At 36.7% G+C, this 25,567-nt stretch overlaps 1 protein-coding gene across 2 annotated transcripts in view; it reads left to right on the top strand.

Annotated features, from left to right (window-relative positions):
- Positions 1 to 25,567, top strand: part of LOC121316259 (2-oxoisovalerate dehydrogenase subunit beta, mitochondrial-like) — a 107,324-nt gene that overhangs the window by 5,058 nt on the left and 76,699 nt on the right. For both annotated transcript variants that reach the window (XM_041251221.1, XM_041251220.1), the window contains exons 4-6: positions 11,740 to 11,873; positions 12,148 to 12,303; positions 13,560 to 13,668. In XM_041251221.1, the coding sequence (XP_041107155.1) occupies positions 11,740 to 11,873; positions 12,148 to 12,303; positions 13,560 to 13,668 (399 nt within the window). The remainder of the gene's footprint in view (positions 1 to 11,739; positions 11,874 to 12,147; positions 12,304 to 13,559; positions 13,669 to 25,567) is intronic.

The following is a 25,567-nucleotide window of genomic DNA, read 5'->3' as shown; positions in this document are numbered from 1 at the left end:
TCTCAAAAGTATTCATCCCCGTTGGACTTTTCCACATTTTATTGTGTTACAACATGGAATCAAAATGGATTTAACTAGGAATTTTTGCCACTGATCAACACAAAAGTCCATAATGTCAAACTGAAAAATAAAATATACAGATTGTTCTAAATTAAGTATTCACCCCCTTTGCTATGACACGCCTAAATAAGAGCTGGTACAATGAATTGTTTTTAGAAGTCACATAATTAGTTGAATGGAGTCCACCTGTGTGCAATTAAGGTGTTCACATGATTTCAGGTTAAATACACCTGTCTCTGGGAGGTCCCACAGTTGGTTAATAAATTTCCTAACACAAACTACATAATGAAAACTAAGGAAAATCAAAGCAAATATGGAATAAGGTTCTTCATAAGCACCAATCAGGGGTAGGATATAAGAACATTTCCAAGGCATCGGATATCCCCCAGAGCAGAGTAAAGTCCATTATTAAGAAATGGAGAGAATATGGCACAACTGTGAATCTGCCTAGAATAGGCCGTCCTCAAAAATTGAGTAGCCGGGCAAGAAGGGCATTAGTCAGGGAGGCCACCAAGAGGCCTATGGCAACTCTAAAGGAGTTACAGTCTTCCACAGCTGAGCTGTGAGACACTGTGCATATGGCAACAGTGGCCCGGGTGCTTCACAAAACTGGCCTTTATGGGAGAGTGGCAAAAAGAAAGCCATTGTTGAAAAAAAATCTCACATCAGATCTTGGCTAGAGTTTGCCAGAAGTCATGTGGGAGACTCTGAGACCAAGTGGAAGAATAGTCTGTGGTCTGATAAGACCAAAATTGAGCTTTTTGGCCTCAACACTAAGCGTTACGTTTGGCGCAAGCCTAATACCGCACATCGTCCTGAGAACACCATCCCTACTGTGAAGCATGGTGGTGGCAGCATCATGCTATGGGGATGCTTCTATGTGTCAGGGCCTGGAAAGCTTGTGAAGATAGAGGACAAAATGGATGTAGCAAAGTACAGAGAAATCCTGGAGGAAAACCTGCTGAATTCTGCAAGAGACCTGGGACTTGGGAGAAGATTAATCTTCCTGCAGGACAGTGACCCCAAACATACAGCCAAAGCCACACTGGAGTGGCTTAAAAACAAAAAGGTCAATGTCCTGGAGTGGACAGTCAAAGCCCAGAGCTCAATTCAATTGATAATATTTGGAAAGAGTTGAAAATTGCTGTTCACCAAAGGTCCCCATCCAACTTGACGGAGCTTGAGCAATTTTGCAAAGAAGAATAGGCAAAAATTGCAGTGTCCAGATGTGCAAAGCTGGTAGAGACTAGCTCCTAACATTAATTAATTTGTAGTTCTAATGTGTAATCATTCAGCTGCCTTCTGCAATCTCTCCTCCTCATCCCAGATCTCAAAAATCCAACACTAAACTTGGCCCCTCAAAACATAACCCATAACCCTAACCCAGCATCCACCTCCCAAAAAGTAATTCGCACCAAATCTACAGACTGGCACAGTTGACCATTTTTTCAGATTGGAGGTCTGTAATTAAATATCGGTAATTGCGATAAACATCCCTGTAGGTTTTTTTTTTTTTTTCCTATTGTGGGGAAGCCCAGCCCTGTACTATTTTGTCATCTTCACTCAAATCCCAGCTCTAGATCAACCCCCATCAACAGCACCAAGCTCAATTTTATTTTATTTTAGTTTTTTTTTAGAATTTCTGGCCTGTGTTTAGTTAAAACGTCATCATAGGAAGAAAAATGAACTATTGCCCTAACATCCTTAAACCACTGGGCAATAGTCTCTTGGCTTTCATCACTCAGTCTCGCCCCTTTTCAAAGGAATGCCCTCCACTCCAACAAGAGAAAATGGCTAAATGAGAACTGCTGATTGGCAATTTTGTGACTTAACAGAAAATTAATTGCAAACATAATACAAAAGAAAGAAAAGCTTGTGGTATGAACTTCAAGAACATTTTGTTATTTATGTTTAGATATGTACTTATTCTGCATCTGCTATATTTAAACAAAATATTGTAAAGCTATAAATATTTGTGGAATGACAGCCATAAAGCCTATTTTGCTCCAGCAATGTTGGCGACCTGTTGCATTGAGAGGAGGTATACCACATTTACTGTAGCTCAACGAGCTGAAGCTTTAAAAAATTGTTACACTTTTGTGTTGGGTACCTCTGATTCAATGTGAGCTGCCCTTGGTTTTATGTATTTTTATGTATTGTGTCATTCGGTCTTTCGATTTTTCGCTGTATGTCACTGGCGAGACTGCGACCCCAATGGAAATAGCCCAGCGGTTGAGACCTGCTGATCTATATCATGTGATCGTTGACTTTGTATTCTCTCTTTCTGCGTATATGGGGCGTTTTGTCTAGAGCTCCTGAATGCTGTTATACAAACTAGAACACACACTGAGATTTTGCTACAGTATAAGGAAATTAAAAAAAAAAAAAAAAAAAAAAAAAAAAAAAGTTTAGATGTTATCAGAAACACGTATTGCTTTTGCCAGTGTTGTTTTTGAGTATTTAAAATTTTTTGATGAAAGATATGTTTAACTTCCCAAGAGTTTACAAGATCTTACAGGTTACTTAAAGGGGTATGCTGTTGTTTTTTTTTTTTTTTTTAAATATAGTTTTATATTGCCTTTTCTGCTTGGGTGAATATTTGCCAGACTTACTAACTTAATGTGTGGCTTCTCTAAAGACTATTAAAAGCTGAATTTCTGAAGTGAGGTGGTTTAAAAAATGAACACTAGGAGGGGTGGATCTGTAATTTATGCTCCTTCTGTGACTGGAAACTACAGCTCTTGGTTGAGAATTGTTTTAATATTTAGCAATGTAAATAATGATCTTGGCAGAAAAAAACAATGGAGTATGAAAGAGGGCAGACATAGTAAGATATTAAACAGGTAAGAAATAAAATCTAGATAATATAAAGGGATACCTAATGTCCTAAAATAATATTTTACTTGTTGTGCATTTCCATTTGCAATTAGCTGTAGCTCTCACATGTTTAGCTTTCAAAGAATACCCATTTATAGTATATCAGTCATCAAACTATATATTAATTTAATAAATGATAGCTGGCACTATACTGTGTTAAATAATGCTCTGCTTTTGCATGGAGAGGGAGCAGGATTTGGAAATTTTGTTTTGCCCTTTTTAAATCTGATGACTTTGTTTTTTAGATTTGTTCTGACATAGATAAGAGTTCTGCCCAAGTAAGCGTTCTGTGAACCAGTCATGTCTGTTCAATATGTTCCAAAGTGAAATGTAATATAATGCAACATTTCTGTTAATGGCATTACAGCATAAGCTGGAAATGTTAATGTACTGGCTTTGTCTTGGATAGAGCCATAACTTCAACTATAATTTTTTTTTTTTTTTTTTTTTTTTTTTTACATGGATGTCATATTTCAAAAATGTATTGGGAGTACAATGAGAACTTATTTTTGTATTTGTTGAAAATATGGTCTGATGACTTTATATCGTAGCATTCCAAGTTAATAATTCCTTTTGATGGTTTTAAAGACTTTGTTTTTGCAAATACTTGCTTGTTTTGCACACAAACCGTTTTTGGTGCGGACTTCACTTGTTCAGTATTCTTGAATATCCTTTTGGCAAAACATTTACTTTGTCCTTCATGTTGATTTATGATCTTATGTGACTGCAATGTTGTGGTCATGACTTTTTGGATGACAAAGACCAAATAGTTCCAAATAATGGCTTCATGTTCCGTACACAAATGTATCCTCTGATTCTCTTTGTCATCTTCTATTGTGAGTTTCATATTTGATACACAGAAGTATTCTATGTGTCTCATAATCAAGTTCCATTATCACTGTTATACAGCAAAAAATAAATGTTTTACTGCAACTTTGTTTTACCCTCCTGCCAGGCCAAATCCATGATGCTAACCATATGCTTTGACATGGTGTTGTTTTATTTGACACACTGCAGTATTTTATATTATTGGTATCCAATGAATGTTTGCTATTTTACCCTCCCATTTTACTTAAGAAAACGTTAATAATAATCAAATGACTGTCAAGCAGAAATTTATTTAAAGCTATACAATGTTACAGCATACTGCTATGTTTTATCCCAATATATATATATATATATATATATATATATATATATATATATATATATATATATATATATAAAAAATTAAATGATGTATTGGTTTTCAAATAAAAGAAAATACTTATGCCTCTGCCCATTCCTTGCTTTTAGGAGTTAAATGCAGATCATTTAATGCATGTAAATTTGATTTTTTTTTTCCCCCCCAAACTGGGGAAGGTTTGCAAACTGTGCCCAGACTAGGAAACATTTCTGTTCATTCTCAGTTAATCAGTGTCATGTCTTTGATTTGTTTGGCCAAGTTTAATTGTTTAAATGTGCCAGTCAAGGCTGAGTATGTGGCTTGTGCCATGGCATTGCACTGAATGATTTCAGTGCAATACAATTTAAGAATCTCAAAGCATGGAGAGAAAGTGTAATAAAGGTTTATGCCAGTAACGTTCTAGTGGTAATTGACCCATTGGATGCACGTCTATTTTGAAAATAAAAACAATTCTGCGTGTATTTGGTTCTAGTGAATTATGTTTCTTGACCAGCTAATTCAGCGCTATGTTTTTAGCTAGCCAATGCTGAAGTAGATGTTTAGAAAATGTGTGTAATATTGTAATATCCACTGGGTGGCAGACAGTAACTTAAATCAGTAGTATTGCTAAAAGCATAAGACTTGTCTTCTCCCCATTTTGGCATTTGAGTACAAAGAAACTTTTGATATGGTTGGAGAAAACTATAAAGCATATAGGCTTTGTTAGGAACACGAGATTCATAATTATAAGACTGTCTTGTGATAGAATGATGCGAGTTGCAAGAAATGTATGCTTTTAGGATTATGGTTTCATAGAGGCTGCCACGTGAAATGTAAAATGCCTCTTAAAATTAAATGCAGCATTTTTTTTTTTTTTTTTTTTTTAATTAGCTTGTGTACATTTTGGTCTTGATCAGCTGGATATTGTCCTGCATACATGACTATAAAGTGGTTGACAGATTCTCTGAACTGTTTATTAATAAAATGTAAAAAAACTAAATAAGAATACACAATATTTTTCCTGGGATTAATTCCAAGTTTCCTTTCCTGAGCACTGCTAATAATTTCCACAAGGCGGGGGCAGGAACCTTATAAATCGAGCAGCTAAGAGTCTTATCCAATCTCTTAAAGTATTGCATTGAAGAACACCATCTGATTTTATATTAGTTTAATATTAATCCTGCGTGTGTGTACATATATTTGTGGTTTAATTTAAAAAATATAGTCTCTATAACAAATCAGTCTTGTGGCTCCCAAGGTATATGATTCAACAGGCTATAGTAACGGTACGTTTCCACCTTTCGGACATTCTTTAACACCTTTGGATTGGTAATTCTCCAGATATAACTAACAATATAAGTGACATGACAGATGTCTCCTGCTATACAGTGTTACTGCAGGGAGTGAAATGAAGATGAATACATTTCCCATAAACAAACAAGCAAACAAACAAACACACACATATTCTATTACTTTTTAATGCACAATCATTAATTATTAATCACTCCTATGCTGCCAGACGCATCTCTTATGTGCTCAAGAATGCTCGCTCAGTGCTGCTGGATGTACCAGATACGTCCTAATTAAAAACATGTTTAAAAAAAAAAAAAAATGGATTGACGTTTTTTCAATGAGGATAGATAGAAGCTTTTACCGATATGTGGTTGGTGGTTCTAATTTCATTAAGTTACTTTGATTTGACAGAGCTGTTGGACTTAATCTACAGCCTGCTTGAATGCTAGCGCTAGTCAGCACTATGATGCACCCAGAGAACATTTAAAACAATCGGTGTGTCACTTTTGTTTCTCTGCAAAGAGGATTGATAATAAAATAAAATGTTCTCCTTTGATTAGGAGCTGTGTGTTACCAGCTGAATTAGCTTTGAAGTGCTGCACATGCATTTTTATCTGCACTGTACTGCTTTCTTTTTTTCATGTGACGCTACGGGAAGACCCTCTTACTTCTGTGGTTTTTAAGTTGACATTGTTGAAACCTTTCACATGTGTGGGGAGGCACTTGAAACCTGTGACCAAAGATACGCTATCATTAAGGCCCTGTGTAAATAGCGATTTTATGGGCTGTGTGGAAAATGTGAAATTAGCCAAATACCGCAATTTTTTTTTTTTTAACAATGTTTTTAAATAAAAATAAGTTATTTCTATTTCATACAAAAATAAGTCGCATTAACGAAACTGCAGCTCAGCAGTGTGCTTGTGTGTACTATTCACCATGCACATAGTGCTGTGCAGTGATTGTCATGTGACTATATGCAATCCAGGTGGTAAATTAAAATGGAGATGGAGGTAAGCTGTTCTGTGCATCCTGCAACATTACTTTAGATCACTATAAGATTCAAGGATTCACCGAAAAGATAAAGGCAGAAACCCAGAACAAGAAATGGTGACTTCCATGTTCCAGAAGTGCACTGAAAACCATGAAGCACAAAACACACAAAATTTTGACCTGACCAGAGGCGTTTGTTGCGCAAATATCCCTCTTGAAAAATTGGACAACCAAAAATTCTGTAAATTCTTCAGACTGAGTATAGCAAATGGTGGAGTGATTCCTTCATCAGCCCAGCTGAGACATGAATACTTACCTAAAGTTGCAGAGTATCGCAAACGGGATTATGGAATTGGTAAAACAGTGTGGTTGCTTGTCAGTGGGCACTGACGAGTCGACTGATGCCCAAGATCAGTACGGGTTATACATTGTATTTATTTTGCAAGACCTAAATGGTGAACATGTATCTGATGTAGAACTGAAAGCTAATTAAAACACCGTTTCACAAGCTATTGTAAAGTTCTTGATAAAATAATAATCTCTACACATAATTTACAAAATAGTTCTGTGCACATTCCCTGAAATATGATACTTTACCCGTGACACTGTGGTGAATTTTAAAGGAAATGTCTGATTTTTCACAGGGCCTTATCTATGATGTGGCTTTGTTATTTTGGTTTTCTCCAGTGACGATTGAGGTCAGCGATCAGAGGCTCAAAGGAACCACATTTTTTTATTTTATTTTATTTATTTTTTAGTTCCCGTACTTGCAACCATCTTATATCTCAAACTACTTTGTCTGTTTTTTGGTGTTGGAGAGACATGAGTTCAGTTAATTTTCGATTGATCCACTTATCTAAAATATAATTTGACTATTTTATTTATCTACTGTCCCCACCCCTTAAACCTTTCAGGATTTTTTTTTCTCCCTAAAAAAAAAATATTTAAATTGTTGGTTTCATTGTATTTTGTGTCCTCGTATTTGAGCAGATTTTTTCGTTTTCTATATTTTGTTAAATATATATTGTAGCGTTTCAGGTTCTTGGGATAGTAATGAGACGAAAGCTAAATTCAGTTTAAGGTTTTTCAAGCTGTTTATTTTTACAATAACTAAATAATTCTAAAATAAAATCATAAAGTGAGGGAAAGGGAACTGGGAGTCTAAAATGAAAATAAACGATTCTAGTAGTTCTTCCTTACCCTTTCTCACTATCTGTCTCACCACTGCCCCCCCCCCCCCCCCCCCCCCCCCCAACACAACGTTTTCTCACACTCTTCCCCAATCCTCCTGGTCTTTTCGCTCCCTTCACCCCTTACTCAGACCCCCACCCCCACGTCCTTCGTGCCACACACAACATGCAACCCCTACACACATCCAGACACAACACGCAACCCCTACAAGCGTACACACCCAATGCACCCAGGCACACACACACCACCACCACCACCATTATTTTCATATTGCCTCGGCCCATATATAAAATAATGTGTTGTGGGGTTTAGATCTTGAAAATTGAATGGAATTAATCTTTCTGTGACTCCCATGTGCTGACTATTTTCAGCTAGTCTATGCTATGTGTCAACATGATGTGCGGCTGATTCAGATCTGTAAATAAACAGTCAAAAACGGATGTTCTCATTAGTGTGTAGTTTCCTCTTGCAGGCTGTGCTGTTGAAAAACTGCTATAAACTGCAGTTTCTCCAGCAAGTTCTATTTATACTCCAGGCAGGTTAATCCAAACAGACAGTGCATGGTACTTTCTCTCTGGCTGACGCACAAGACTTCAGATAATGCAGAGCCGTTGCTTTTCCCCTAAAAACAGGAGTTCAAACAGAACTCTTATTTCGAGAACGAGGGAAATGGAGAACAGACGTCAGTTTAAAATGGTCTCATTACCATATAAATGAATGTTGCTATAAAAAGGCTGTTTGCAGCATTCCTTATGTTGCTGCTTAGATTGTATTGACTGCTGAAGAACTAGAGAGAATGATGCAGGAAAGTGCCCCGTTATCCAGAAAGATGAACTTGTTAAGAGAGCTTTCTTTTAAACCTATTTGATCATCTTATTATTATTATTATTATTGTCTGTGTTGTAGAATGCAGACATTGTTTTCTCTTGGTTTTTTTATTCTTCTTATTCCATGTTTCTGACCGATTTTTGGAACCTATCTCCTCTGGCTAATTAAAAAATGACCGCTAAAACTGGACAGCTCATAACACCTGGAAGGGGGCTGAAAGGCCCAAAATTTGTATTGAACACCTGTAGGAACCATTGTATGCTCTATAAAAAAAAGAAATGTCTTTGCCCGTGACCTGTGACCTTTGTAGAGCCAGATAAAGAATTTTGGCATTGTTTCTGACCGCTTTTTGTCAACGCATCTCCTCCTTTAGTTTTGAACTGATCAACTCGATACTTGGTAGAACTATTGCACTCTGTCTGACTTGAGCTGCTGTTAGTTTTGGTGCCGATCGGCCTTATGGATTTGGGGGTCAAAGGTCATGACCCTCAAAAATTAAACGGCTTATAAGTCCTTACAGGGACAATATAGGGTCATAGTTACTGTTGAACATGTATAGGAATCTATTGGTTCTTTATAAGACCATCGTTTTTTTCGTTGACGTATGACCTTCCTAGACCAAGATAATGGACATTTGGCTAATAAAAAAATGACCACTAAAACTGGACAGCTCATAACTCCTGAAAGAGGGCCAAACAACGTCAATGCTCGTGTTTTACAACGCAGACAAAGTTTCCCTAGAAACTTAAATTCTAGTTGTTGTTATTGTTAATAATGTTTATTTATTTATTTAGTGTTTACTATAATGTTCGCTTCTTTCAAAACTGCACATGTAAAACCTATACTGGGTATGGGTGTGCACCGCAGGTAAGATTTATGCAATTTCAGTAATTGCTCCACGGCTTTATCAAACCAGAAACCTGCCACAGACAAGGCATTATGGTCTACAAAACAGTCTGTAGGGTTGGGTTAATTGTTTAGCTAGTATTGTATTGAAATGGAGAGATATTGTTTAAAAAAAAAAAAAAAGTAAAACAAACAAATGAACGGATCATGCTGTTCATAATGTCACAGTCTCAAGTAACTTTACTGTTTATGCAAATTCTGTCGATTTTAATAGCTGAATTGTATGGTGGGCTAGAAAAAAATAACATTCAGTGCGTCATTGGAAGCATAAAAATACAGAAATGTCCTAGTGCCAATTAAAAAAAGTATCTCCTACATAGGACTTGCTAACTCCTACACAGGAGATATAAAGACCTGTGTAGGAGATACTTTTTTTCTTTTTTTTTAATTGGCACTAGGACGCTTCTGTAGAAACGAATTCCAAGTTCCTATCAGTTGAAAAATATAGAGCCTGTATTTGTTTACCCTTCTAAAAAACATGTTTGCTGTGGCTTTGGTATGTAGGCCAAGAGTTTCCAGTAGTTTTCTTTTATGACCTATAATTTGTGATGGGAACATATTCAGTTATAAAGACCTGAGAATAGCAGTGTATTTGACTTAGCAAAATCTGGAAAGCACCCTTAAATCCAGACTATACTGGAATCAAAAGAGTTATTGAAGGGTTCAGATTACAAACTGTAAGATGTAAATATCTTGTGTGATATTAATTAATTTTTTATGTATTTATTTTAATCCTTGCTATAGTTGCACATAGGAGTCTCAGACTCTTGCATATCAGTGTGTGTTTGACACTGCCTGTCAGTGCAGGATCCTGACTCAGATACATGTTCCAGGTCAGGACTCTGGTTCCAATTCTCGAGACTTGGACTCTGACTTGACTTGTTGACTTTGGGACTTAGACTCATGACTTTATGACCTTTTTGCTTTTTAATGCAGTCACGTTCCTATTAATCTAATTATTAATCTGTACTTTGTATTACTGTGGCAGGGCAGGGGGTGGGGACAGCACGAACTGTAGTCTTAATATTTACAAACTAAATAATGTGCAATTCAGGTTTACAGATATTGGCTTTAGTCATTTCTTTTTTACATTTTTGAACTTCTAAAATTCTTAACGATGATTTAAAAACAATATTTTAAATAATGTGTTGCATCGCTTCTTTTTTTCCATCTGTCCCAGCAAAAATACTGTTTGTTGATCTTCATACAGTATACTGTACTAGAGTAATAATGATGATAATGGTAGTATTTAATAAATCTGAATTAATGTTTTGTTTTTATGTTTAATGCTATGCCTGCTCTGTTTATTCATTAAAATGAAGAGAATTTGTACATTTGTGCTTGGAAACTTTACCAGGTAAAAAATGTGTTTCTCACATTCCACCCAGTGGTATTTTTGAAAAACTTATAGGATCCCTGTGTCAATATTATGATTCCCCAAAAAATAAAAAAAACCCTATCAGTTTAAAATATTTTGACTAGTACCACATTTCTGTATTTTATTAAAACAAACAAAAAATTGGCAGGTAGAGTATTAAAAAAAATAAAGCCTAAAATTCATAGTTAAAATAATAAACATTAGAAACCCATAGTTATAATTTGTACCATCTTCACTTTATATTAAAAGTGTACATTTCAGGCTATAAAGGAAGTGCAAGTAAGGGAAATACTAAATAAATAACTTCATATTTTAAGGAAGTTGGAAGATATACAAGCAACCATCCGAGTCAGGTGGCTATCAGTGAGTATCATTACAGATTTAATTGTCAGCTGCAGCCTTCGACTTGGCATTGTGGAGAATGAAAATGTTCATCATTTTCTTGCCGTTGTAGACAACAAGTGTTGTTCGATGACGGATCTACACTAAATTTAAAAATAAAACAAAAAGCAAAGGATCTTAAAAACAAGAAAGCTGATCTAGCAAAGGAAGCCTGTGTATCAACCACAGTTGATATTTGGAGTGATCGAAAGATGCAAGCTTTTTTAGGTGTAACCGTGCACTGACTGGATCTTGGGTTGACTTGGACTTGGGACCTTGTGCTTGGGGCTTGGGCTCCAATCGACACTTATGGGTTCGACTCGGACTCGAAGATCAGTGACTCGATTCCAACGCTGCTGTTTTCATTTTCTTCCATAATATGGACAAGCTTTTTTTTGTTTGTTTTTTTTAGCACCATTTTCCGCTGAGAAACTAGGGGACATTAATTACACAATTAACAGGTTTTTAATGATCTTTCTACGAAGAACCTGAATCCTAAAAGATACGTGGTGTGTTGCAGTATTTTATTAACTTCTCAAAAATAAAAACAAAACTGAGAAAGTCAAACAAACTAAGATTGGTTTTGCATTAGCTCTGCTGTCTGGTTTTTAATTTTAATTTTTTAATTTTAATTGTTTTTGTTAACCCCTCTCTCCTTACCCTTTCTTAGGTCAAGACAGGGTCTTCAATACTCCATTGTGCGAGCAAGGAATTGTGGGCTTCGGTATTGGAATTGCAGTAACTGGTGCGACTGCAGTTGCTGAAATCCAGTTTGCTGACTACATCTATCCTGCCTTCGACCAGGTGTGTTTTTACTGTGTTTTCTATAGGCTTGATTTTTGGATGAATGTGGTCTACTGTACCGGTATATAATTATAACCAATTTAAATAAATACAGTGAGTGTTTGTGTCTATGATTTTCATGATAATCCACCAGTGTCTGTATACAAGTGCGCTTTTAATTTTATTGCTCTTTTTTTTTATGCAAATGCTCGGAATGAAGAGAACCTCTCCTTACTATGTCAGAGTAATAGTTATGACCCTCAGTACACACACTTCTTAATCTTCCGGTCTTTAGATTGTAAATGAGGCTGCTAAATACCGTTATCGCTCTGGGAACCTGTTTGACTGTGGGAGTTTGACAATCCGAGCACCCTGGGGTTGTGTGGGCCATGGATCCCTGTACCACTCCCAGAGTCCAGAGGCCTTCTTTGCACATTGTCCTGGAGTTAAGGTAAGCAACTAATGTGTTTGGGAAGAATTTGCTTCTGAAGAAATGTTCTATTCATAACCATAAGGTTCTGGATTTTAATTTATAAGTATTATTAAAAGAAATAGTAAACAGCCTTTCACACAGTATAAAGTTTAAGAAACTAGGTTGCCGATTGCACCACTTATATCTCTACGTTTTAAACTGTTACAGAATCAGCGCTCTATAAAGTGCTGTATCTAGTAGGTTAAATGTTACTAACATTTAAATTTATACATTTTATAGAAATATTTCACTGACCCACATGTCTGTCACGCTCTGCATTGTGAACACAATAACTATTAATTTTGTACCAATCAACAGCAAGCTGTTATTTTACAGCCCTAGCCTCCTATAAAAGTTTCAGAATACCTTTCACTAGCCTTACGGTTGCTATAGGATTATGAGGACCCTCTGTGTGTTTTGTCTTGTTTGTTAATATTGTCAGAACTAGTCTGTATTGTTCTAAATAAAAAAGACAGCTTTCAATGGTTTAACAAAAGATTTAAATGTCTTTTTGGGTGTGTTGGTTAACCAAGGCGGAGAGTGAAGGACAGCCACATAATCTGTGTCCAGTTTAATGTGAATGTGTTGATTGCTGTGCTTGGGTCTGCTCTATCCTTACAGTAAAACCTAACAATAAAATACATTGTTATATATTTAGAAGTAAGAATTACCATATTTTGGAATTTTCCGACTGTCACAGGGTGGTAGTTTGTACTGCCAGAAGCATTATTTTTAGTCTAAGGTGATATTTCCTTTTTGTTTTTGTTTTTGTAATATATGTTCAAGCAGACAGTGCTTGATTTTCAACAAGATACATGCCATAGACACTGTTTGTGCACAATCTCTAATGTCGAAGCCTAAATTTGTAGTTTTTAGTTTTTTTTTGTTTTCTTTTATCCTTTTATAGATGAAAAGATTCAGTCAGTCTTAATTTTAAAAGGACAACGGTGGAAATGTCACCTCTCAAAATGTTGACATGCCTAGGTACTTGACAAATTGTAGTGGTGTGTTTATGGTGAATTGTTTAATTTTAAAATGTAGTAATGTTGCATCATAACCTGTGGGTTCTCCTAATTAATGTATGTTTTTATGTTAAATAAAAAACAAAAAAAATACATGCAACTTTCATTTTCAAATGCTAATTACCCGTAAGGAATTGGGTGCAATATTCACCAATAGGCATTGCTGTATTAAAATCATATTGTGTGCTGTTTCTCTCCATTTGTTTATTTCAGATTGTTATTCCAAGAAGCCCAGTTCAAGCTAAAGGGCTGCTGCTGTCGTGCATTGAGGACAAGAACCCCTGCATATTCTTTGAGCCAAAAATCCTCTACAGGGCTGCAGGTGAGCTGAGCACTCGAATGATTGATGATGTTACCATCACCAGAAAACTAAACCACAAACTGTATGACATTGGAAATATGTATCTTGGAAATTATACATTTGTTTTGCACATGCTGCACTGTATGTTTTTGTTTTTGTTGGCTGTGTTGGGCGTTTTTTTCTTTATTTAAAACAGCGACCACATTGAGATCTGTGTACCGCTGGGGCCAAAAATAAAACAGGTTGTTCTGTTATTTTGTTCTAATACAGACTCTGTTGTTGAGTAAAAGGAAGGCTAAAATGAGCTAGGAAGTGTATTGGGATACAGCAGTCTATTCATACAGAGCCAGTGAGCAGACACTGGACACCTCACAGTAGTTCCAGTGACTAGTTTAAAATCACACATTTTTTTAAACTAGTATTCAGTTTCTTTTACTTTCTGCATACAAAAATGAAATAATGTTTTATTTTGGGTTGAAGCAGTTGAATTTATTTATTTAGTATTTTCTTAAATCTTAAATCTTAATTCTTAAATCTGGTGTTGTGATATTTAATAGGGCTACTAATTTTTCCTTGATCGTGGAATAACAGATGGAATCGCATATTTAGGCATTGGGAATGGAATTGGCATTTTGGGAGTAGAATTTTGCTTTGCAGCTGCTTTACCACTGTTCTCCTATAAAAAAAATAATGGATTGCTTTGAAAACTACACTACCCAGAAGCCCAGCGATGACGCTTGTATAAAACATTTTTGTATGTTCCTATTTGGATCATTGGATAACGAGAAAACAGGTGGTTTTGTGGGCGTTACGCTCATGGACTGTCTCTCAGTTGTGGCACTGCCTGTGTGCTGTGTGAGTCGAGTTGTTTAAAAAAAGCAACTAGGTGTTTTGTGATCTGTGGAATAATTTTGGAGTTGTGTATACAGAAAAGTACTTTGTAACAGGGCGAGGAGCCCTGTACATGATTGTTCATTTATTTTTAGAACGTAGTCTCCCCCTCCGCCACTGTGTCTCCGTTTGTGTTATTTTGTATTTGTTTTATGATTTATATATTATAGGACGAGCGAGGTGCTGCCCTTCAGAGTTTTGTTATTGTTTATTTCTAAATATGACGGCAAAGCCATATGTTTTGTTGTTGTTTTACAGCGTGGATGGGAAGCCCCATCCGCATTAAAAACCTTGTGCAGAAGGTGACCATCTCTGGAGTGAGTTAATTGTTGCTAATCGGGAGATGGTCACCTGCATAAAAGCCTGCAACTCTCTGCACTCTGGGTGAGTGTTCGAGAGGAGGAACAAGATCGAACGAGAGGAAAAAGAAACAGAAATTATAAGAAACATAGGATCAGTGAAAGCAAACTGCCCAGCCTGACCTGTGTTTTTATGTTTGAGATTTGTTTTGTTAAAGCCTTTATTTTGCTCTCTGAGCTAGTGAGCGTTGTTTTGTTAAAGCCTTTTTTGGTTTTGTTATTTAAATAAAAACGGCGCATGCCGCGTCTTTTGCCCTGCAGTACTGCGTTTCCTTTCGTTCCTGCATTCTGTTCCTGATGTCACCACACAGCTACCCTGTCACATACCTAAAAAAAACGTCAACCCCCCCCCCCCCCCCCCCCCCCCCCCCCCCCCCCCCCCCCCCCCCCACATTTTTAAAAATAAATAAATAAAATAATAATTTTGTTAAATTAGTTTTACTCTTGTTGCATAACGTGGCTCTCTCAAAATTGTAGATTCAACAAGTGGACAAATAAATACTTATTTATTTTACCAGCTGTACCGAGTGCAAAGCCACAGTGTTCATTGTGCAAAGAATGTGTGTCAAAAGGAGCTTTTGGAAATACAGAGGGAACAGTAGTTAGAAGCTCAAAAGTAGAAGCGCTGATCTCTTCTTAAGTTATACTATTAATATGCCACATAAATTTTAAAATGTTTCTATTGATATTCAGTTAAATGTTCACACTTTTCTATTATTAAAGTACTACTCATATGGTAAAATGTGTAAGTCTTGCTCAATATATGAACATTAAGTTATGTAATATTTGTTATTGCTTAGGAATGTGCAGATTAAAATACTCTGGCCCACTTGCTCCTAACTTTTTTGCAATCTGGCCCCCCTTTAAATTAAAAAAAAAAAAAAAAAAAAAAAAAAAAAAAAAACTAGTTGAAGAGCCCTGCTGTAACTAAGGCAACTCTGTCTGTCCAGGGTATACGAGAAATGCATGCAAGCAGTTTTACAGCAACTACAGCATACACACATTGAAGCAGATGAAACTACAGATGGGAGAGATGTGTCTTGAACATCTTATTTAATTTGTAATTTTATGAAAATTGTATATATTTGTAATAATACCCCTTGTTTTCGACTAGTCTGTGTATTGTAATGCCAGCAATAAGCAGTGATTTTTCAAAACACCTTTATGTTGACTGACCTACAGTACATTGTTACTAGTGGACTGCTTGAAGAAAGACTTTCCTGAAAACTATAGTATCTCGGGGACTAAAATAAAAAAAAAAAGAATTAAATAGATTTATTTGTATTTAAAAATGTATTTAAATTGTATTCAAATTACATTGTTAGTAACTAATAAATTGGTAAAAATGGAATTGGTCATTTAGAAAAACTGAAAAAACCCCAGAATGGATCATTTTGAAAAACTGAATTTGCCATACACAGAATGGAAAATCAGAAGCCCTAGTTTTAATATTCCCAATTGTTCCAGTAGTAATCTTTGTGTGCAGAGAGAGGCCTGCCAGGGGTTTTGGAGAAAACCAGATGGAGAAAAGTAATTTAAGATGCAAGTGACTTTTTGAGTGGCCTGATTCTGGCAGAATGTAATCCCACTTCAAAAAGACACAAAGATGTAGGTGGTTAGTTTCTGCACCGGTTTGAGTCCTTATTACAGTGGACACGGCCTCTATTGCAGAGGATTCTATCACTACAGGTCACTACAGGGACAACAATAATGAGGGTTTGGATGTGTCCATTTGTCAAGTCCGACAGATCTCATATCCATTCTGTCCAACAGGTCCAAGAAATTCTCAATCAGATTTATGTCCAGTAGCTGTCCAACCCAATCCAAAAGATGTTGGAACATGTCATGGGCTTTTGGCCAGGGGTGTTTTTAATATAACCATCTGTTATTAGGGCCTGTATGTGAAGCTGCAACTGCTTGTGAGGTCCTTTTGAAGCATAGACTGGAGTAGCATGCTCAATGTGACTTGAACAGCACCTCTGATTTCAAGATGTTTTATTTCCACTAGGGGTGTGCACCAGTAAGTTCTTCCACTCATTATTATTAAAGGTTATCTGTAGTGGTAGTGCATACATAATCATTACAATAGAAAACATGTGGCTGAAAACTTCTGACACAATTTAAAGCCCTTGCTTGGCCAATTTACAGTATAAAAGCATTAAAACAACGTTAAGCTTCTATGCATTTGATCTCTCATACGGCGCACAGGATATGACGTTGGGTCGTTGATTCTGCTATTTCCGAACTGTGGTAGTCCAAAGCTGCAGCTAACAAAATCATTTTTTGTGACAAAATTTATCCGAATTTTTAGGTTTTTTTTTTTTTTTTATGGATGAAAAAGTCAAATAGATGGGTACTTATATGAATCATTGAGGTTGGACTGCCCCAGTTTAACTTTTGTCAGGCAGCGATAGTGAATATTCAGATGAGGATAATGAGAAAGAGTCTGAAACCAGCCTAATCCATTAAAACTCAATCAAGAAGGCTCCAGATACTTGGTGCACTTGTAGTAAATGTGTTTTATGGAAACACTGCTGCTGTAACTTTTGTCTCTGGGTCAATTATTTATATACAAAACCTTCATACCATGCACATTTAATGTGTAAAAAAACAAACAAAAAAAAAAGCTTTGGATTTGTACTTCAAGGTACATAGCCTACAAAGAACAAAGCACTCTGTACTGTATCTGGTCGAGACATTATTATTATTATTATTATTATTATTATTATATTATTCATCAGTAGTAGCTGTTTACAGCCCTATACATTCTATTAGAAATCCCGGAGATATGTACAGCCTTATGTAGGCTATCTTGTAAGATTTAAGTTTTATTTTCCTGAAACTGTAAGAGAAAGGGAGAGGTACTGGCGAAAGAGAAAGGAGGAAACACAAACAGGCAGTTTCAACCTAAAAATGCAGTAATTGTAATCAGTAAAAAATTACAAAAAAACACTTTTCAGTACAATAGATGCTAATGAGCAATAATATCACTCCAGCCAGAGTGAGATAGCAGCAGAGAGAAAATTACAATTTCTCAACAGCAGTGAGAGAACAGAGAAAGCAGCATGCGAGCCACTACACACACACATGCGAAAACAGAGAAACTGAAGCTTAACAATTTCCAAACTGGAAACTGGTGACGTTGACCTTTGGTCTCGTCATTTGTCTTGCCCACATTGATGTCACTTATTCCTTATTGTTAATAAATACAATTGTTATATACAGTGACCTACCTTTTGATGATTTCATTGTGCTAAACCAGTGGTTCTCAAACTCAGTCCTGAGGACCCCCTATGTCTGATGGTTTTCATTCAAACCCTTTGCTGTGTGACGTTTTCTTCTTGTGGGAAAACATTGTTGTCGTTGCATCAGGCTTTAGCCTCGTCTTGCATTCATACCCCAGAAGCTCTGCCTGCATATTCCTTTCGTAGCATTCAGGTTCAAAGTGGTCCTCCCACACACAAATGAATTTTGACCAAATGGAATTGCTATGATCGCCCTTTTTGAATTAATAGACTTTGGCACACAAAATAACTTTGTCTTATTTTTACACTTATCATTCAAGCATCCTGCTATTGGTTTTCACCGCTATAAACCCATGCGCCCAACTTTTGGCCTATCAGGGAAATCAACGACTTGACGTCATGTTGCTGCTTGGAAGGCGCCAATATGTCAGCTCCCTCAAGTGTTATATGACCCAGAAAGTCAGCAATCTCAGCAAAACTCACTGTTGCAGTGGGGGGAAAATTTACCGGTGCGCATCCTTCATTTTTACACTGGCCTCACCTTTTCCACCTTGTTCAGCAACTTTTCCCAAAGGTAAAATATGTTGGTTAATATCCATGAGTGCAGGACCAGGTAAAGGATGTTTTAAAGTAATGTACCTTACAAAACGATTCCATAAAATCTTCCATTAGGGGTATATCAAATGTGCAGTCAGGGTTCGACATTAACCGTGGCCCGGGGCCGGTAGAGAGCGCAGTTTGGCCGGTAGTTATGAAGTGTGTGTTTGTCTATATATATATATATATATATATATATATATATATATATATATATATATATATATATATATATATATATATATATATATATATATATATATATGATTGTTAAATTTTTTCATGAATCCAGGAAAACTGACCAGTGTGTCAAAAAGCTCAGTTAATTTACAAACCAAAAACATAACTACGAAGAAATCCTAACTTTCCCGCCGTGCGTCTGATTTGTTGTACAGTCAGAATCTGAGACTGCGTACCGAGATGGTGTGTTGGTACTCATTCCTGTGGAAAATCTTTTACAAATCGGGTTTTCTACAGCTAAGCAACCAGTAAGCCAAAATGAAAGCGCTGAAATCAATAAATCATAAAAAATGTAATTATGAAAAAAAAAAAAAAAAAAATGAAGACTAACATTTAGAGTGGAGGCTTCATTATGACAGAGAAAAAAAAAGTAACGTGTTGCCTTTTCCCAGACTTGCTGATAACAGCAGCTTTATTTGTTGTGTATTAAACATTTCGTTTACGTCGTATCCAGTCTCACAGTAAGATGTCCCGATGGATACCCTGATACGCAATCGAATTGTCTATCTTTTTTATTTGGGATCCAATGTGTTCAGGTCAAAAATGCCATTCACAATCTTTCCAGGACTCGTTGGTATCTCTCAGCAAGATTGGCGCTGACTTGGGAGAGGCTACACAAGCGACAACGTCCTAAGTAGGATTGTTATTATTTTGTATTATGAATATTGATTTAATAGTTTTTATTATTAGTCTTGGGGGTGGAAATTGTGAATAGTTACTTACTTTCCTATTTGAATACATAGGGTGCAACCTTTTTGTGTATCGATTACCCGAACTCTGGACCCTTACGCTACCAAAAGTAAAAGGCAAATACGTGTGCACAAGCAGACAGCATAACAATGTAAGCCGGTGAAGTTTAGCCGGGTTCACAAAATGTTCAAACAATATCCAAGACGAGATTTTGTTGCTCTGTACCTTATTTCCTTAGGCACAAGTTTTTTTTTTCTTCTTTTGTTTACTGAATTAAAATAAGTAGCAGTGCGTATCTTTTCCAATTAAAGCAACAGTAGCATAATTTTGCACAAACCACCAAATAATATTTTTTGTTGTAGTGTATTCATATAGTAACCTAAATACTCTACATCTGTTTAATTCTAACAAATAATATTTTTTTAACAATCTTAGTGTAAATATTGTAACCTGGCCAAAATAGAAAATACATTCCAACATTACAATAGTTTAACATTACTAATTACAACTATCAAGTACTGACATCAGATGAATCAGTTACTTTGTTTATTCAGTAACCTGTAAATTATTCAAAACAAGGATCCCTGGTTGTACTTTTAATGGTCAGTGCAAATGTTGCTGTTACTCCATCCATTCACAGAAAGTCAACAGTAGATGTTTTACATTGAACAGCAGTCCAGAGTCCTTAACATCTAGTATGTCTTTATATTCATCTAAACGTTAAAATACCTTTCTAATTTCAATGTTACCCAAGTTTGGATTACTGTACTTCTTTTAGCACTTGCTACATACATGTTAAATGGCTGAAGTAACATATATTGAAAGGCTTAGTTTAGCTCTCTTTGGTTACCATACACAGTTAGAAACATACTGAAAATAAACCGTCATGAAAAAAATATATAAATATATTGGGTCAGATAAAATTGCATCCGGGCCGGTAAAAACACTAGCTCAGTGGTCCGAGGGGCCAGTATATTAAAAATCTAAAAGTAGAGCCCTGGCAGTGTTTTTTTTTTGTTTGTTAAATAAACAGCGTGTATTTATATTTGAATGGATGGTTTCACTAAGCTTGGACTAATGTTATTTTAGGTACAGATGTCCAAGACTGGTGCTAATCGGGGTCTGTGAAACCAGTCGTTAACTTGATACAGTATATGGTACTACTCTGAGTTAAATAAATCCCTGTTTGCAAGATATGGCCTCCAGGAAGTCTGTTACTGCTTTACTTCCTTGGTCATATTGCCCCAGCAGTGTCTTCTGGGGTCAAAGCAAGTTTCTGGCTGAAAGCTTGACAATCAATAGGGGAAGAAACTGATTGACAGGAAAGGATTTCACCCTCAAGGTGGAATGACGAAAGAAGGGTAAGACTGTCTAAAAGCATGGCTTGCAAACAGAGATTTCTTTAACTTAGTAGTACCAGATTTGTGTTTTTAAAATGAAAATACATATGCAGATGTGCAAAACGGAAGAGGTACTGGCAAAAGAGAAATTAGGAAACACACAAACGGGCAGTTTCAGTCTAAAAATAATTAATGAGTATGCATGGTAGGGGAAAATGTATGGAAATATTTGGTTAGCTAAATTTTCTTTAAGAACACACACAATAGAGGAATAAAGCTTCAAAAAGTAAATATGCAAATTCTGAGGGTGTAAATAATTTGTTTTGGAATACCCTTGAAAACAAAGTTGTTAACTCTCATGTAATTGATAATAATTAATAATTAGTGGTTGTTTCTTTTGAATGCCAGCTGTCGCACACCGTTGGGAAATAAGAAGAGTCTATTATGATGAGAGAGATTCCCTTTTTTATTTTTATTTTTTATTATTTTCTAAACTACACACCTTTTATTTTAATAACTACAAAGCAAATTAAATGATAATCATAACTTAAATGCATATCAGTTTCAGCATATATAAAATATACATTTCAACATGAATAATGTAACTTTTATATGATGGCTGCACGACGTGGCTTATCACTTAAAGAAAACATTCCAGATTCATTCTGATACAGATATTTTGGACAGCTGCTTCTGTGCTGGAATCAGTGTGTGTTTTTCTTAAAACAGTACATTCTGTTCTACTGACTGAAATGGCAATTTTACAGTCCCGCAGGATCCCTGCCAGTCCTAACCATATGTCAAAGATATCTATACTTTATTTGCCTATGTAAACTGTTGCTGTATAATGCATGATTTAAAAAAAAAAAAAAAAAGATTTTAATATAAAGCAAATTGCCTCGAGTGTAATCCAGACAGCAGTCGGTGCTTCAAAATATAGAGCAAAAGGTGCTTTTAACCTGAGGGTAAATGCTCTGATATTTACAGTGAACAAGGGGCTGTCATCCACTTGTCGGCAGAAATCCTCAGGATAGTCAGCCTCTTCTGCCTTGGATTCTGCTACAGAACCACGATGTATGTGTGTGTGTATATATAATTTTTTCTACTCTGATGCATTAGGAAAAGCAACAATTTACTCAAAGCTTCCACTAGCGTTTTCTACTGTTATAACAACCTTGACTTGCATAAAGAATGAAAAACATTGAGTGAAATACCTTGCATCACTCGATTTTCAAGATGTGGTGTCCGAAGCATAATCAACAGGTACAGAGAAACATCATTTGTAATTGACAAACCCATGACTGGAAGACCTAAAAAGCTGTCTAACAAGGATGAGCAATGCTTGAAGATAACATCCTTAAGGAATAGAAATTAGACAAGCGTCAGATTGACAACAGAACTGGCAGAAGGCACAGGTGTCCTTATCCATCCATGAACAGTCCAAAGCACCTTTGACCATTGTTCCATAGTCCAATTTCTGTGTTCTTGTGCATATTTTAGTCTTGTTCCCCTTTCTTAACAGGTATTCTTACTGCAACACATCTTTTTAAGTCCTGATTTCAAGAGTGATCTTCACACTGTTGATCTGATGACTTCCACACTGAAACAAAGAAATAGTAGAATGATGTATGAGGACTCTAGTAATCCACCCTCCTGTACTTTCACTACAAAAGTACATATCAAATGCCTGAAAACTCATCTGCTTTTTGTTTACAACCTCAGCTCCTCCCATATCACCTACTCACTGTGGTTCAGTGATGTTGCAGCTGAACAAAGCAGCAGGATTGTCAAATATACACAGATCATGCAATAAGATCTGACGTTACCACTGTTCATATTCTTTTAAGCTGGGCTTAAAATACTAAGTAATGCCCATAACTAGTTACAAAAGATAAAGGGATCCATCAGAAGCTAATGGCAAGTGAGCCATGATGAAGAAAGAAAATTCATGGTGCCATATCCTTACTGCCAGTGGTAGCCAACCATCCTAATTCAAATGGACCTTCGTCCACACTGGAAATGATCCTGAGCAAAAAAAAAAGTGGTGGCTAACTCCTCGCTCTACACAAACATCATCACCGGCCTCTTTCAATAACATTACATAAAAATAAAAAATAAAAAATACACAAGGGGTCAATAGTTATTATTTCTATTCGTAAAATAATACATATTATACCTCTCACACACACGCAAGCAGAGGCTCACCTGAACATTACAGCGGAAAGACACACTAATGACAATATTTATCAAGAGTGTCAAGTGCCTTATTAGTATGTTTAGTAAGTAACAATAAATGCATGCCATTTTATAATCAAATGATGGTACTTCAGGATGTGTTGAAATAGCTCAACGTTGTCAGTTAGAGGCACTCCGCCTGCATCGCAGTGCCTCATAACCCCCAGAGTGGTAGTGATATTTCACCACATCACAACACCCTGCCGTAATAATTCTTCATTAATATATTTATATTTTGGATGTGGAGCTGGATGTCCGTTTTTTTTTCAGAAATTGCCACATGCTTCTATTGGGTTGTTCACCCTCCTTTATAAAGGGCATGCTCTGAATATCATGTCTCTGTTGTCTGGGAGCAATGCATTCTATATGCAGAGCTGTTGAAAGGTTACACAGACCATGAGCCGTTACCAGTGTAGAGTAGGTCCTATTGCTCCCTGTGTACCGAGTAATGTTGAGTGAGGAATTCAGCATACAGTACGTGCAAATATTGGCACAACAGCCTTTGTTTATTTAGTTTGAGCCAGTGCTATGCCTGTTCATACAGTGTTAATGCCACTAAAATTTTTGCAACAACAAAACAAAGTTACAAATGGTTACCATGAGCTTCCACACCCCTCACAGTGTGCTCTGACCACAGCAATGCCTAGTTGCTGTTTCTATTAGAAGGGCAGGGAATCTTATTTTTGCTTGATTGATGGGAAGACTCACATGCACAGGACGGCAATTTAAGTAGAGTGCAGATTGGAGATGAAAACTGCAGGTCTGACTCCCATGTTGAATTTTAACATCACAGACATGCAGCTTTTGAATTTGAAATTACTGCGTCATTGAAAAGGGCTAATAATAACATATAATAACATTAACAACATTATAATCTGTGACAATGGCGGAGAAACAGTAATTGCAGATTATGGTATTTTATTTTCATCCGTGCTGATTTACAGATACAGTATAAAGTGCTATTGTAGTTGCTGCAGTGCATTAATACAGTAGAAATGTCATATCTGGTGACTTGTTGGATTGCTGGCTGCAGCGTCCTCATTCATAATTGGCAGTGTACCTATTTTAGTATTGTGGTGTCTTTTATCTTGTTTTTAGATGAGTAATATATCCGTGAGCTTTGAAGGATTTTTGATTTCCATTACATGAGAGTAGATGTTAAAAACTTAAAAAAAATGCTGATTTGAACTCTGCTCTCGCCAAGATAAGCACCAACTAAGGCGTAGCTTTACAGTAAACTAATGTGATCCATCTGCATCTCCATCCATTTGCGTTCTTTCCATCTGTTGATGTAGATATCCTTCTGCCTGATGTTGATGGCTGAAGTGTAATGCTGGCTCCAGGGATCAGCTTATTTTGCCTCCCCAGCGCATCAGCACACACAACGGCTGCGATGCTGACAACCGTCTGGATTGAGCAAAGTAGGGTACATCTCTGGGGTCTTCAAGTGGGCACCTTCTGTCCTTGGTGTTTCGTCGACTAGCCGACAACATCGCAAGAGGGCTCAACAATGACTATGGTGTCCCAGCATCACCCCCTTCCGTCCCCTATTCAACTCAGCCCAGCTTACTTACCCATACATCAGCGTTGCTTTCTTTCTATTGTGCTTGAGATCCCCATCCAGAATCTTTCCGTTTCAGCTACAGCCAGTTGCTGCTTCTTTCTGCTGCTTCAGAGAAGTTCTTCACTGTGCGACGCAACTCTTGGCCACTGAACCCGACATCTCTGAGAAACCTCGACAACCCACCTCCACTGGGTAAACTGGGATTCTCCATCCTCACTGTTCCGCTTCAGCAGATAGTTAAGCATACAGTAGTTTCTTCCTCTAATACGCCTCATCCACAGCATTCTTCCATGGCACTGTTAACTCTACCAGATGAACAAGGCGTGCTGATCCAGACCAAAAGACAGTGTCTGGTCGAAGGTTAGTGGTGGCAATCTCAGGTGGAAAAATAAGCCGTTGACCAACATCTGCCAGCATCTTCCAGTCTCTAGCAGCTTCCCGTTGTTCTGGGCAAGTCTTGGTTTTAACACCTTTTCTTGGTGGTTGCTCTCCTAGATGGAGGAATGTTGTCTTTTGTGTGTAATGCTTTAATGGAACTGGTGGCAACTTATTGGTCATGTTACGCTTGTCATCCAATGCTAAGGCCAAACATCACAGCACCTGGTCATGGCACCAATTAAACCTTCCTTGGCTAAGACCTAAAGTGTGCCTTAATGTTGCAGGTGATGAACACAAAGGACATGTGATATCCTCACCGACACAGAGGTTTAGGTTCTGTGATGAACATCATATGTTGATCTGCTGAGGAAACTGATCCTG

Source organism: Polyodon spathula, chromosome 5, assembly GCF_017654505.1.
Source record: "Polyodon spathula isolate WHYD16114869_AA chromosome 5, ASM1765450v1, whole genome shotgun sequence".
NCBI classification, from domain to species: Eukaryota; Metazoa; Chordata; class Actinopteri; order Acipenseriformes; family Polyodontidae; genus Polyodon; species Polyodon spathula.
This window is presented reverse-complemented; position numbering and strand designations above follow the sequence as displayed.